General features: G+C 38.3%; 1 protein-coding gene across 8 annotated transcripts; it reads right to left on the bottom strand.

The window, feature by feature from the left end:
- Nucleotides 1–1,189: 1,189 nt before the first annotated feature.
- LOC118388460 (complement decay-accelerating factor) lies at nucleotides 1,190–12,867 on the bottom strand. 8 transcript variants are annotated; one of them, XR_008144455.1, is made up of 15 exons: nucleotides 12,658–12,864; nucleotides 12,300–12,491; nucleotides 12,090–12,192; nucleotides 11,904–11,974; nucleotides 10,345–10,530; nucleotides 8,859–8,936; nucleotides 8,688–8,738; nucleotides 8,557–8,604; nucleotides 6,920–6,965; nucleotides 6,149–6,230; nucleotides 4,809–5,958; nucleotides 3,198–3,903; nucleotides 2,402–2,488; nucleotides 1,874–2,121; nucleotides 1,190–1,778 (listed from the first exon to the last, which is right to left on the bottom strand). XR_008144455.1 is itself a non-coding variant. In XM_052526777.1 (9 exons), the coding sequence occupies exons 1-9, from the start codon at nucleotides 12,719–12,721 to the stop codon at nucleotides 8,266–8,268; spliced, it is 819 nt and encodes a 272-aa protein (XP_052382737.1). In that variant the 5' UTR covers nucleotides 12,722–12,867; the 3' UTR covers nucleotides 7,044–8,265. The 8 variants fall into 8 exon arrangements, 1 of the variants encoding a protein (XP_052382737.1); XR_008144453.1 differs by having other exon boundaries at nucleotides 2,402–3,903; XR_008144452.1 differs by having other exon boundaries at nucleotides 1,874–2,488.
- Between the last annotated feature and the right edge of the window lie 3,249 nt (nucleotides 12,868–16,116).

Raw genomic sequence — 16,116 nt, 5'->3', positions numbered from 1 at the left:
AGTACTGTTCAAAATGTTATCAAGTCTGCCCAAATGTGCCTAATTGGTTTATTGATATATTTTCAAATTCATAACTGTTCACTCTCCTCAAACAATAGCATGTATTCTTTCACTTTAATAGATACTGTAAATTGGACAGTGCAGTTAGATTAACAAGACGTTTTTCTTTCTGTTCATATCATGTATGTCTATGTCCTGGGAAATGTTCTTGCTAATCACATTAGCATACTTTAGCTCAACCATCACGCAGCCGACACACCGATCCTGTAGAGGTTTTAATCCACAGATTAACCAAATTCATTTTTCATCATCTCTCCTTCCTTCAGGCTTCTTTTTCTCCTTTGGACTTTATATGGAGGTTGGCAACAAACTTTACAGCATTACTACAACTGACCAGATTGTGGAACTAAATTCATCTTTCAATCACCCATGTGGGTATATGCTCCTAAAAACCAATGAGGAGATAGGAGAGGCCGGAATTGCAGCGCATTGAGCGCCACAAATAGAACCAATTTCTATTTTAGCGCCTAGCGATGCAGACGCTCACGAGCAGTAGGGGTGCAATGAATGAATAACATATACAGTATGTGTAAATGTATTTTGCAACACTCGCGCACGCGACGTTAGCGGTGTGGTCAGCATGTAAAGCCGAAACCACACGAGAGATGTCACCAGGGTCAGAATTTGCATGCGAGAGTAAAGAGTGTCAATTCCCATATACTGCATAGCGTATGCCAACTTAATTCTCATGAAAGTCCATAATAAACAGTTGTATTTATGTTCGCTATGTACCAAATGTGACCGATCACCTTGATTTGGTCTTATGTTTAAAAAAAAAGTGCAATTGTTTTTTACATTTCATTGGATAAAAGCAGAGACACAGAGCTACAACATTCTATATCATACACTATATTTTGAGGAACAATGGGAAAGTAATTCTGCTTTGAAAGTTGATAAACTTGTAACCTCACTTTTGAGAAAATGGCCTTTGAATGTTTTGGTACCTACTGGAGAGCTCTCCTTTGTCTACATCCATTCAGCATTGTTTACACCCTCTTAAGCCAGCCCCACCCATCTCTTTAAGCATTCACGTGTGAGGTTATGAGCTAAACAGTGAGTAGTGTAGTAAAGACTAAAAGTGGTAAAAGTAGTAGCCTACAATAAGGAAAAATTCCAGGTAAACAAAGGGTCCAGATAAAAAAAATATTTTATAAATATTAGATGACGCTTACCCAGACACACTTGTCTAACTTGATGGGTCATGTGAAAGAAATGCTATAACCCCCAGCCACATCTTGCTAAGTGGATGGGTCTCTACAGGAGGTGTAAACGATACAGCCAAATGGTTACTTGCATAGTAGCAACATCAGATATATATATATAGTGTCAATATATATAAAATAATATACAGAACAATATCAATGACGATATCAGTGATAGATGAGGTAGTTATATGCATACCATCAGGGGTCAAGTGGCTGAGCAGCAGGATAAAAAAAAAATAGTAGCAGCAACGTATGTTAGGAGAGTCATATGAATAGAGGCACTGCAGATAGTGCTGATGACAGATCCATCCGAACCACACATGGAACAAGGGAATCTATATTCGGAGAGCCTGTTTCTGTCCTGCCCTTGACTTTGGTGCAGGGCATGTGATGACCCCTGTCACAGTGCCGTTTCACAACATCACTCTGGTCTTTCTGAAGCGCTGCTTGATGAGGCTGAAGCCAGGTGTGGCCTGTGATCAGGAAGTGAAGGTCCAGACTGTGGTGGAGCCTCTGGAAAATACAAAAATAATGTGAGGTCAATAAAAGTAGTGCCAATCATGTTGGAGGTCAATTAAATAATCAAAACGTATTTATGCTTTACATACCAAGTGATGTCATCGATTCTTTGTAGAGATGCCACATCGCTGCTATTGTCACATGGGATGGCAGCAGCTTTCCACCGAAGTGTTTGTGTCCTGGTAATATTATTGCATTATCCTCTGTGTAGTTGTTGATTAAGTTCACAACTTGCTGCAAGTCCTCATGCTTGCTTGGGCCAGCTCTCTTTTCGATGGGAGGCATTAGACCATTCTCCATGTATGACTGGTGGAGAGTCGGGTGTGTTCTACTGATGCTGAAAGACAAATTCCAGATACAAATATTTGAGCATTATTATACGATAGCCGTAATCACCGTCAGACACACCTGGCTAACTTGATGGGTCATGTACGCCCCCTGCTGGAGAAGACCGATTTTGGGTTGTTTTACCTCTCGCTTCTTCTGTTCCTTGATCGGTTACACTGCAAAATGACTGCAGTAAAAAAATATTTGCAGCATACTGCACTCTGACTGTAATCTTTTTTCATAAGGGTGGGATCGGTTGCTTGTCTCCCGAGTGGATCTATTTTACTTACCCTTTGGAAACATCACTCGGTATGCAGAGCAGTAGTTTGCAGATTTATCACTAACCCGTACTAATACCACAAGGCGGCAGCCTTTCACTGTGAAGACAGGCAACACAGCCCATCACCATCATACACTAAGTATGGTAATAGAAAATGTCTAATCAGTCTGTCTAATTGACAGACATTGATTAATCTAAAATGGCAAGAATATAATTTGATTAATTTGTTAAATCCAAATATTTATTATGTGTATTAACCTTAACTGCTATGCATTAGCCTACATGTTGTCCTCCCTCCATCCAGCCAACCAGATGACAAAGGGGGTTATCTACTTCAAAACACTGTTCTACCGCTCCATCAGTTTTGAGGTCATTGTTTGTACCAACACAACCCCAGCTGCCTGTGAAGTGCATATACCCCATATTTGAAATGCAATGTTTTTATAACACAGATAATTTGACTCTGTACGCTGGTGCGATCTTGCATATAGGGCTGTGTTCTTGTACATCTGTGCACACAGTGTTAGACCCGAGCTGTACTGTATGTAACAAAATAATGTACCCAGTAAAGAGATGGCAAAATGTGCCTTCATAAGCACAGCTGTTAGTGTCTAAAAATACTGATTAAGTTTGTTAGAGCACTCTTAAAATGATGATTGTTAAGGAATTGTGAAGAGATGGTTAAGACAGTGCTTAAATTAATCAATCATGGATGAAGGCCATCAAATAAAAAAATGTCCATCAAGAGAACCTAAATTTAACAGGTAACTGTTAAACTGCCAACTGCAAACAATCCCATTCAATACCTTCATTTCTGGCCACGGGTAAAGTCATAGGAAGCACCCACGTACATATTTTCCATCAATCTCAATTTCTTCCTCTTTCCTTGCCATGATTGAATTTATTTTTCTTTGTGATGTGGACTGGTTTCTCTCCAGTTGCTTTGTAGATGGCAAAATGCATGTCTCTCTGTCTGACTTCAGCTTCGCTAGAGAGGACAGCAGAACTCTGAAAATTATTCTGGATGCCTTCCGCTTTCAAACATGGACATATCAAAAGTGAGATTATAAAATCATTTATGAAAAAAGTCACACATTCCTAACATCATATACTGTATCTGTGGTGGCCTATCAGTAAAGACCCATGGCCATAGTTATCACTGCTACTTGTTGCCTTATTGTTGTGTTGCAGATTTATATTAACTGTACCTTGAGAGCAGCTTTTGCATCTAGCCCTATAACTGCTGTCAACAAAGACTACACATATAACCCGTCTATATCCAGGTGAGGGGGAAGGTACAGTATGGAGGTATTTTTTTAGCATACTGTAGCCTACATGTGTACATTTATTTATTTTGATCATCTATGAAATACGTGTAACCAGAACAGAAATAAATATTTGCATCATTTAGGAATTTTCACCAAGTACAGTCCCCTGTTGTGAAGCGTTACTTATTGACGTTTTGCCTCAATGTCTCCATTGCATCAGATACCAGAAGCCTCATGCTGGGACCTGCAATCATAAGAGCTACATTTCAAGGCTCTGAGACCATAGACAGACGCACAATGGAGCAGTGTAAGTACAGTGCACCGAGGGGCTTTTCTGGCCATGTGTTCAAAGTCAGGTTTATATAATGGCTTGGTTCTTCCCAGTAAGCATGGTTGTGAACGTATCTATTGAGTTTCTCCATTTGCCAGTGATTTGTCTATTTTATTAGACTGGTTTAACATGCTTTAGTCTTTCATAAACACCTGTCATAACGGACATATTAATTGACTCATCATGCATTCCTTCATTGCAATGGTTTATAACCGCAACATGTTTGTCATTTCTGCAAGAATACGTGAAAGTGGTGTTTAATAAATCGAAGGCAGCAGTCTGGCATGGTTGATCTCATCTCTCATGGCTATTGTTGTGGCCACACCATTACTGTGCAGCTTGCTTCTTTTGAGCAACAGAAAGAGCCTTCTAAACAGCACAGAAGTAAAAAAATATTATTTTAACAAGTCCCTGCACCCAACACTTTCGGAATGTATTTATCTTGAGAAAACAAACCTAATCATTATTAGAAAATGTACATACTATTTTAATATTTACACAAATGTGTCTCAAAAGGAGAAAAGGCAGTTTATCATAGAATTACTTGAGATTTAGATATTTTAAAAGTAATATTTGTTTCAATCCACCAATAACCACTAATTCACGGTGTTAAATAACACTTTGAGAACAATATTGTTTTGTGAACAAAGGGTTAATTTTGGCGTAGTAGTGGTAGCAACAAAGTCGACTACAAAATCCACAATGTGACGCGCTATGGGCTAGCTAGCAAACGTAGCTACACACAATAAAACTAAAGACAATATCAGCATGTAACGTAGCTAGTTAACTGTAAAATGGCCTAAAAACTAGACTCTCACCACGTTCAACCTGCAGATCGATGTGCCTCAAAGAATGGAGTATAACATTCGCAACGGCAGATGAGATGGGGAACGCTGACCAAGCTACACCAAGGAGCCGCGCGGTGCATTCTGGGCAATTCTGCGATAAGACGCGCTCTCCTTGAAGGAGTGAATGGGAGTCTATTGGGCTCTAGCTAAAAAAACTACATTAGCACGAATTTCTATAAGATCTTTGGCAACAGCACCATGCAATGCACCCTGGACTAGAGACAAATATGAACAATATGCTAGACCATTAGTCAAATTAAACATTTCTCGAGGTAGAAATATCGCAAAAATATGATCCATCACTCATTCGAACGAAGACATCCTCCCGAGTTGTGACGTCGACCAGTATTACATGTATGATAGACATTTTCGCGATCTAAGAGTTGTATTCCTATTAACTTCCAGTGTAATGAGAGGGACTTTATCACAGTGCTACGTAATACCGGCCACATGTCTGCCTGCTTGAACACCAAAACCTCGGATACACATGAAAAGATCCAGGGAATCGATAGAACTCAGATGCACCAAAAAAAATATAACATTCAAAATGGGCGAACCTTTCATTTAAATCACACATTTGGGGCCTGTAAATGAATATGAGCTGGTTTCCCAGACCCACATTGAGCCTACTTGAAAATAAATACAGTAACGTTAGATTTAACAGGAATGTCCGCGTTACCAGACCCAGATTATTTTCCTTTGAGCCGCAATCATTCCGCACACATTTTGGAATGGTCAAAGATGATCAGCCTTTGAGCCTCAATCATACATTTTGTTTAGTGCATTAATCTTATTACAGGGCCTTCTGCCCACTCAACACAGCTGACTAGCAATTTGTAGACATATGGTATTTGACAAGGCAAAAAGCTTTTTATTACACATGTTCCAGTTTTCAATATAAATACATTAAACATTGGGTTAAAACATTTACATTGACTTTCAAAAAATATTTACATCATAAAAAAAGTACAATTATAACTTCCATTCAGTAATGTCACATATGTAAAGGGCACTGTAAATTAAGTGGCTTTGTTCAACCAGGGAATGGTCTGAGACAATTACTGGGCACTTCTTTTCAAGGACACAGATGCCAGACTAGCAGATAGGAGCAGTCCTAGCCCTAAAAAGAAATTAGATATTTTAGACAAAGCATTGAGTCAATAGAGCAGTTAACTATAGTTTCACTATTTAGATTACTCACATTCAAAGACAACCACAAACTGTATAGTCATATGAGTAAGACTTTGATTAAAAGATGGGACATTTTTTTCTTAATGGGTTTAAGAGAATCACGTATGAATTGTAGATACCTTGGGTAGGCATTCAACTTAGTCATTTTGAAATTGTAATAACTCCTCTTTTCTTCTTGAGTCTTCTCCTGTCTGGTAGGAGCTATGCAACATTTTCAAATAATGAAATTGTGTCAGGATTATCATGTTTACAAATAACAGTGCAGTAAGGAAATACAGTAGATTGGCATACATAATCACAGTATTTTAGTGCTTAGTTTGGTAGCTGTGTTCCAGTGTGGTAGTCAGCTGGTCAGTTTAGCACGGTGTATGGTAGGTCTAGCTTCCTAGCCACCTCCCTTTTGAACAACATACTCCATTCTATTTTTCAATTCCAATATCTCTGTCCGAGAGTGCATTAGGAAAGGATTTCCCAACTTCCTTGATTTTTCAACACCCAGCACGAAAGACAAAGCTTTAGCGGAATGGACAAAAACAGGCAAAGGCAACTATGGCATGTACAGTAGCAAGTTGAAGTATCCAGCAAAAAGTTTGATCATGCAAATCACAGGTATCATAGGGAATACATGAATATGAAACGCCAGACTGAATGTTAGTTCATGGGTTATGTAATTCCGTAAACAGCATTGTTTAGTTCAATTAATTGGCCAGCTGTATGGCTAGTTTATCCAAATAATTCATTTGTGGATTGAATGAACAGTGTAAAGTCCATTAGCAGAAGTTGTGGTTAATGCATATATAGTTAGGAGGAAAATAATATCTGTGATTCAGTTGTAGGTGAAATTGTGCACTATTTTCTAGTAAGAGAAATTGTGAAATGTAGGTTCTCACCCTTTCCTCTTCTGAAAACAATAATACACGAACAGCACAAGTGTAACTGCAAAAGATAAGGAATCAATCATGAGTCCCCTGTATAATCTTCAAATGGTCAAGAGAAAGTGTAATACAAATCTGATTTTTTTTTTTAAATGTTACCTTTATTTAACCAGGCAATTCAGTTAAGAACAAATTCTTATTTTCAATGACGGCCTAGGAACAGTGGGTTAACTGCCTGTTCAGGGGCAGAACGACAGAACGACGGGGGTTTGAACTTGCAACCTTCCGGTCACTAGTCCAACGCTCTAACCACTAGGCTACCCTGCCGCCCCGCCCCTGGTAACATTGGAAAGTCAGCAGTTTGACTAGGCCTACTAGTGTAACAGATCAAATCATGTGAAGGAAACTCTTGATGGGTCACAGAAGGGAATGTTTACCCCAGTACAGTATACAGCAAAGAATCCAGTTTAGTTAGAACACATCCTTACTACATCGGGCACGTGAGTGCATCCGCATGTTGATTTTGTCCATCCACACAGGACGCCAGGTTGAAATATCAAAACAATATCTGAACTATATTAATTTTGGGACAGGTCGAAACACATGAAACATTCATGGACAGTTAGCTAGCTAACTTGCTTTTGCTAGCTAATTTGTCCTGGGATATAAACATTGGGTTGTTATTTTACCTGAAATGTACAAGCTACTTTTTTTTTGCTGGATCTTTGTAGAATTGAGTCACATTGTGTGTTCTCTACTCCGAAAATTAATCCACAGATGTAAAAGGGGAAACCTTGTTTGTTTCTAGTGTTAGATTCTGGGTGAAACTTGGAACATTGTTATATGCAGAAGCACATTATATAAAGGACTGAAAGGGACTGGTTTTACATCAGAAGTTAATGGTTATCTGTAGGAGACAGATGGCTTTGGAATGTGTTGGGTGGACGGGAGGAAGTCACATGATTGTGATAGGGAAAGCGGATTGACATCTGTGGATTAGGTGAAGGAGGGGTTCAGGTCAGGTCAGATCCCCTGAAGTGAGAAATTATGGTTTATTACCCTCTTCCTGTCAAACCATTAGATGTAAGGATCGGAGAGAAGGAGGAGTACCTAAAATGAAGTATATATACAATTTGGTGGTAGAAACATGTTTGTCTGAATCCAGCTTTATCGACCCTTTGGGAAGAATTAAACTTGGTTAAGCTTCTCTAGTGTCAGGGAGTAATTTACTCTGAAAATTAGAACCTAATACTAGTAATATGTCCTTGTTCAGTCTTCTTCTGTGTATTTTATATTGTGGTTGGCAACCAACTTTAAGGCGCATTACCACAACAGACTGGAGTGTGGACCTCATTCCTCTTTCAGTCACCCCCGTGCGTATATGCTCCTAAAAACCAATGAAGAAATGGGAGTGGCGGGACTTGCAAGAACCAAGTTCTATTTTAGTGCCTGGCTACACAGATGCTTGTTCACACATGCAAGTAGTTTGGATGAAATTATAGAAGTTATTCAATGTCTAAATGTATTTATCAATGCTCGCACATGCAACCTGGGCGGTGTGGTCAGCATGTTAAACTCAAAAGCATATTGGACAAATTTTTACCAGACATCTCACTCTAATTTGTGATGGTTTCAAATGATATATTTCTTACCTATGACTATGACTATGCCGATCACACTTCCCACGGCTGCTGCATTCCCTGAAAGAGAGTCAGTATTGTTTGGCCAAATGGGAGCTGGAAAAATCTATCTAACGACAAAATAATCACTTGAATAATCTTACTTGTAGCTGCGTTGATGTCATGTTCACCAATACCATGATCTCTCCCTGAAACTGCAAATACAAAATTATTCTAGACCATGGTCTAGACTCTAGAGAAGTCTAACATGGATGATTCAATTGATCATCAAGCCCTTGATTACACTGGGCTAGATTTACTTGGATTTGCTCTACCTTGTATTGTGGGTGCAACAGTCGATGTTGTCATTGATGCTGATATGGTTGTTGGTTTCAAAGGAAGGTCATTGACATCTATGAAATAGAAATGCACAATGGTTATTTATTGCACATTCATGCATACACCACTGTTACATGTTACACAGCGGGATTTAAAGAAGAACGATCAATGACAATGTTCCTTATCATAGTCTGATGGTGCAACCCACTGGGCACGCAGTGGAATCAACGTTGTTTCAAAGTCATTTTTCAACCTATTGTGACATGGAATCTCTTGAAAACACGTTTACCAAAAGGAGTCACTGTTCAAGCAGCAATCGTTGAACTGTGGCTTCACATTTTACTTCAATATACCTCTTTAGTTAAGTTAGTGGCATGACATTGAATCAATGAGGTTGATTCAAACATACCATTTTACTATCAACATTGAAAGGCCAAATAAAATATGTCTAATCAAATATTAAATTAATAATAATTTCAAACACCCAATATTGACTATAGACCCTTTTCCAGTACACGACACACTGACGTCATGCACAGATGCTCGCGACACTTGGCGGCAGTAAGAAAGCCATTGCCATCTGCACCCATTCAACAGCCTAAATGTAGGTTTTTATTACTTCTAAACCCCAGCTGTTGGGGTTCTGATCCGCTTACAATTACGTCTTGATTCTCGTTTGAACAGTCTAATATTATTTTTTGGTTGTGATCTTTGCAAAATAATTATTTTGGATGCAGCAGTTGTTAGCTGGAATGGTAACGCTCATTGACATTGGCTAGCTTTTGCTACAGCCTAAGAGTCATTTTACTGGTTGAAGTGTTTTTTTAAGTATAATGCAATTGATTTGCAATGATGACAAACATATTAAGCAGGACATTCATATGAGCCTTAAAATCCAATTATAATCCAAAAGTAGTGTGAAATGCACTCATAAGCAACATGTAAAGAGGCTTTTTTTGCTGCCGTTCTATAAGAACTGCATCTTCTGCCGCCAACTTCCATGCATTGCCCTCGTGCAGCAATGTTTGCAAACATAGAAAGGGGTCTATAGGACAGAAAAGAGTTTACATTTCTACGTGGAATTTTCTATGAAAATTTCAACAAACATTGTTCTGATGATTATGTTGAAATTGGATTGATTTAATTTTTTTACATTTTTTTATTTTACCTTTATTTAACCAGGCAAGTCAGTTAAGAACATATTCTTATTTTCAATGACGATTGATGTAACAACCTGTTAGTTAAGTAATTAATTAATTATTTAAGTTGACGTTTTAGATCAATTGCAATGCTTACAACACTGGTTGGAATAACAAACAGTACTGGTTGATTACTTTTTGCAAATCCAAATGCGTTTTCCATGTCACTCACAATAGGGTGACAAATTACATTGAAACAACGTTGATTCAACCAGTGGATGCCTGCAGTGTCTAGATGTAGGGTGTTGGCAGATCATTTATCAAACATAAATGGAATCCATACCTTTGCATTCAGGAAGGAATGAGTTGTATTCACCATCTTCTTCACACTCAATGGATTTGTTTCCAATGAGGGTGTAACCTTCATCACAGGAATACTGTATGACATCCCCATACTCTGGAAACTGTTTGTCAGGCTTCTCTGAGATCATGCCATTCATTATATCAATAGGTTCTTCACAAGTTACCACTGAGGGAGACATACATGGGTGCATTATATTTGTTAGTGCTGAGCGACCAACCAAATTATAATTTTTGGGCTATTAAACTACAAATTGACCGAAGTCTTTTTTGTGAGCCAGATTCGCCGTTTCTCTAGACCGAAACCAAATCATTCACAATAGAAATCAAGTCGAGGGGCAAATCGCAATTGCATGCATACTCCTTGCGTCCCATCTCCTCGCCTTCTCAACCCCCCCTTTTTTTTAATTCAATATTTTTGAGAAGGAGAGGACACGAGGACTATGCAATTGAGATTCTCCCAAGAACTATGTAGGATGCTGGGCTAAAGGAAATAGTTTATTAACACTACATTCATGTGAATTGCAGGGCCCTAATTTTCTGCCCGATTCCATTGAATTTCCCCCAAAATGCTATTCTGTTTTTCCAGGTTTGTTTTCCCGTTTCTTCAGGTTTTCCACAAAAAAACTAATGAAATCACACTTTAATAGAAAAAAATATTCTGAACAAAATGCAAAAATTTAAGATTTAACTGAGTTATAGTTCATATGAGGAAATCAGTCAATTGAAATAAATTCCTTAGGCCCTAATTGATGGATTTCACATGAATGGGAATACAGATATGCATCTGTTGGTCACAGAAAAAAAAGAAGCCTCAATGGGGCTCAGGATCTCATCACGGTATTTTTGTGCATCCAATTGCTAATCAATAAATGCAATTGTGTTCGTTGTCCGTAGTTTATGGCTGACCATACCATATTTTACTTTTCACATTTAAATCAAAAAATTCAATTGCACGCTCGCTTAACTTCTGTGGCATTGTGTTGTGACAACACTGGACATTCTAGAGTGGCATTTTATTGTCAGAAGGTGCACCTGTGTAATGATCATGTGGGTTAATCAGCTTCTTGATATGACATATCTGTCTGGTGGATGATCTTTGCAAAAAAGAAATGCTCACTAACAGGGATGTAAACCAATTTGTGGGCAAAATTTAAGAGAAATACGCTTGTATGTAACATTTCTGAGATCTTTTATTTCAGCTCATGAAACGTGAGACATGCGTTTATATTTTTGTAGTGTAATTTGGATTTTTTAAGTCCGCAAACAGTGCTTCAACCAATACAGGAGACCACTTTTGAGGTCTGGGATTATTATTATTATTATTAAGTTGTTAAATTGTAAATTGTACTTGTTACCCAATAGGTAGTTACAGTCAATCTTTTGGTAATTGAACGTTCACCATTTGTCTCTAAAATAATAATAGAAAGCAAACCACTCTAAAAAGCACTACTCGTTCAGCAGTAATTGGTGTTCTTCATTCAAACAAGTTCAATGCCTAAGATGTCCATGGTGTGTCAATGGGAAATATGTAAGATTTACCTTCACATCTTGATCTTCCACTCCAACCTGTGGCATAACACTGCCTGTAACTTGATCCCTGAATTTGATAGCTAGAGGTGGAGAGAGCTTGTGTGAGAGGGGGAGAGGGGTGGTCTTGCATTGAATCCTTGTGCAAAATAATTCCCCCATACTATGATGATACATCAGATATTGAAGCATACTCACCCTTTATCACAAATTGCTCTTGCTGATGCACCAAAAAGCGTCCCTTCCTTATCAAACTCGTATGTCAAATGTGGCATCTCCTTGGGTGCACCGCAGTCCTTCTCTGAAATTAATAATCAGCGAGGTAATGGAAGCATTAAAACAGTCAACCAACAGTAAACACTCAACAATCGCACTTGACACAAGAGGGGCTAGTATTTTGCCGCCTACTTTTGCAGATTAATTCCAGGGTGCTCCACTCTCCACTCGTGCAGGTGATGCTTTCAGATCCTTGCGCTTTCATGTAGCCGTTGGTACATTGAAACAATACTTCCGAGCCCTCCGGAAAATCGTTCTTTAAGAGCGCATCATTCGTTAGAACGACATTTTGATTTCTCTCCACTTGTGGTTTGGGACATTCAGCTGCGAGGATATGATACAGTAAAATAGGTCAACTCCACACACAGACAGAATTACGTTAGCCAGTTCAAGTTAGCAACGTATGTAGCTAGCTAAGCAAAACATGTTCAGGTAAAACTTATATCAACCTTATCTAGGAAAGGGTTACCATGGCTAGAAACACACTCACAATTTCCACTTGTTATAAAGATAAGGTATATCAAGCACTTGGTCCATGAATTTGAATAAAACATTTTAAAGTCGAATTTATGTGAAGACAAGTCAGTGTATCGACCTAACAATTCCTCTCTATTCTTGTTGAGTATCTATCTATAGCTGACTAATCAGTCCCAGACCATCGACGACTTAAACAGTCTGTTGATGATCATTTCACTTTATAACAACTGTGCTGGTCTTGACGTAACACCACGCGCAGCGTGCCCCTCCCGGGCCAGTGACGTACGGTGGTGAGTTAATCTTTGTTACTCATTTCTTTGGACACGCCACACCTCTAGATTTCAATGCCAAAGTCTAGCCCAGTTGCTGACTAATTCACTACGCAAACACCACATCTGAATAATTCATTGGAGACAGAAAAAAAGAAGTGAAACGCACTCTGAAACCATCAAGACCCATTCTCACCCCATTGGCCCTTGGTATAAAGTCTCATAATAATAATAATAATAATAATACATTGAAAGTAATAACCTAATAATACATTATAGCAATACATAATTATAATAAATAACTTGTCATTAAATATAATATCCCGACGTGGAAATGTGGGTAATATTTGATTGATATGTTGATCAATGACATTTCGACCAACCTATTCACCCATTTTAAATTCCCAATGTGTTATCACTATATGCTTTCGGCCATCTAAAAGCAAAACAAAATTCCAATGAAAAAAACGATCAGATTTTTGGTTTAGTTGTCATCTAAATGTGTTATCACAACAAAGTTCAAATGGGAATACAATGTCAGATATGTTATATTTATTTTTACTGTGCTTCATCTAATAGCACATACTGTAGTGCAAGTGATCAGTGCTGTTTGAGATTCTGTGCCAATTATTATAACAATTGTGAAGATCTCCACAGACCTGCCACCTTGCATGCTATCCAACCTGGTCTCAGCGCAAAAAAATATTATATTTTGTTAAGTACATGCTAAGTAGGTATAAAAGTAGTAAGTAGTAGCAAATCTGCTAAATTGCTAAAGTTGTCCATGATGAGATACGAACACGCAACCTTACGGGTTGCTAGACGTTTGAGTGTTCAAATCTCACCACGGACAACTTTAGAATTTTAACTAATTAGCAACTTTGCAACTACTTAGTGAGTTAGCTAACCCTTCCCCTAACCCTAACCTTAACCCTAACCTAATGTCGAATATCATACTAAAGTAGTCGAACATAGCATATCATACTGTATTAAACAGTGGTGGCCATTGCTGTTTAACATGTGGGAGGATGATTTTTTATTAGCATGATTTTTTTCTATTACATTATATTGGATGACTGTCTTTCATATTCCATTCACCCAGCTCAATGTAACATTGATAGATTTAGGCTACTACATGATACTTGAATTTTGCCTATACCCATCATGAGGTTGCTACAACCTAGCCTATGTATGATATTTTACAACGTAGGTGCACAGCTTGAGAGAAATTTGAATAATCAAGGTGACAGACATTGACACATTCAATACCGCCTTGCATATTCTTGCCTGCATGTAGCTGATCTAGGGTGTAGTCATTCGTCCAACAGTTGCAAACTAGAGTTTCTATTGGACAAATTCAGGCATGTTTATCCCCGTTTCATTCCGTTTAAGAAACGGTTTTCAACAGAATCGGCGGAATGAATACACTCATGATCACAAACAAAAACAGTTCACATTCATAACAGCCACATACAAACAGCATGATCCCTTTCATCATTAGATCATTTCTTCTCGCATCAATGCACTCTTCTCCTCTCACCTTTTCACTTTGCTTGTGGACTCCAGTGCAAAACACATCAGCTGTCTATGACCAGGCAAAAAAAAAATCCAAGCCAAACCATTATATCACAACCGCCAAACGCCACACACAGCCAACATCGTTGTCACCATATTAGCTAAAGTCTAGTCAACATAGCTACTAGAACTAAAGCATTAGTAAACCCGCTACAATCATGCAGTACAGTGTACAGTTAGCAAGCAGTTTAGCAGTTACACTGGCGAGACTCGGTGGCAATAAATTAATAAAACCAAAAGTATCATGGCGCCGGGGGGGATTGCTGCTGTCTTATTTGGTTAAAATATAAAATATCCACAGCACCCATCTTCCCATGGCTACAGGAACAAGTATACAAACTTCCATTCTGAGTGACAACAATTCATTTAAAATAATTCATCAAATAACAGTGATGTTATATTTTCCATTTCATGCATTGGAATAGTTGAGCTTTTTCATCCCAACAGTTTGAGAAATATAAGTGGATCCTCTCCTAAACTGGTGGAGATGTCTCCAAAACATCACCATTGCCATGGTAAGTAAATAGTCTTTAGAAGAAGACTCCATGATGGGGAACTCTGTGTGTTTAAAAACAGAAACAGATTTATTACGTAAGAGCCACTTAAGGGTGTTGCCTGTATTACTCTAAAAGAAAAAAGAGGGGGAATTCTATAGCTGAATCATTTAGTTTTTTCTGTGTCCATGTTTAATTTCCTTTCCATCCACTTAGTCTCACTGTTCTGCCACTGTACATTCTCCACTCTGAATTCAGAAAACTGAAAGAGAAGTAGTTGGCTAACACAAAACTGCTGCATTAAGTTCATATTTATCCATCTCTAACTAGATGACAATGGCGAGAACTTATACAGGTCAGGCACGTTCTGCATATTGATATTGTGGTCGAAAGGAATGTAAAAATGTAAATGACACCTTGTAGTTATGTAGGCAAAGTTGTTTGAATACATCAAAACATGTGGGAGGCTTGTTGATGAGAAACCGGTCTACACGGGTGACTCTTATGAGACATACTAGCCTCAGAATACAAACACATACACTGAGGTCTTGTAAAATCATTAAACAGGAATAGTGTCCATACTATCTTAACCACCGTCAATTATTTTGGCTATGAGTCACTCTCTGAGGTTGTGGCTTCCATTGTCATGGAAACATTCCATCATTTACAGTAACATGAGGATCGGCCCTCCCTACCTCAAAGACTCTTGGGTAAATTTAAGGGTGTTAACTCCAAATTCATTAAAACCTCAGTAGCTTGGTGACAACTGTCCTCTGTCCTACATTTAGATTCATTTTATAAACCTATCTCAAAAATAGTTGATAAACTACATGCTGTGTATCATGTGAGGTATTTGTGATGGCTCGAAAACAGCTGAATCTGAGCGATGTGTATACAGTATGTTGATAGCTCTCACATGAGGGAAGCTCTGGAATGAAAAGAGTTCACTATTTTAAGTGAAGTTAGTCACTCCCTTAGAATTTAACATGATAAACTTTCCCCAAAGGCATGCTGCCACATGATAAATTTAAAGTTGAAATATGATGGAACTGCTACAAAATTTCTGCAGTTAACAATATGTTTTAGCATATGAAATATTTCACCACATGCTAACATGTTATTGGACAGAACTTG

Source organism: Oncorhynchus keta, chromosome 10 (assembly GCF_023373465.1).
Source record: "Oncorhynchus keta strain PuntledgeMale-10-30-2019 chromosome 10, Oket_V2, whole genome shotgun sequence".
Taxonomy (NCBI): Eukaryota; Metazoa; Chordata; class Actinopteri; order Salmoniformes; family Salmonidae; genus Oncorhynchus; species Oncorhynchus keta.
Note: the sequence above shows the minus strand (reverse complement) of the source record. Positions and strands in the feature narration are given on the sequence as shown.

Coding starts and splice junctions, on each gene's coding strand:
- LOC118388460 (XM_052526777.1), bottom strand. CDS start 12,721: ATGTTTTATTCAAATTCATGGACCAAGTGCTTGATATACCTTATCTTT. Junction 10,531..11,903: donor TGGAAGATCAAGATGTGAAG/GTAAATCTTACA, acceptor TGTCTCCCTCAG/TGGTAACTTGTGAAGAACCT. Junction 8,739..8,858: donor TGTTGCACCCACAATACAAG/GTAGAGCAAATC, acceptor TTGTATTTGCAG/TTTCAGGGAGAGATCATGGT.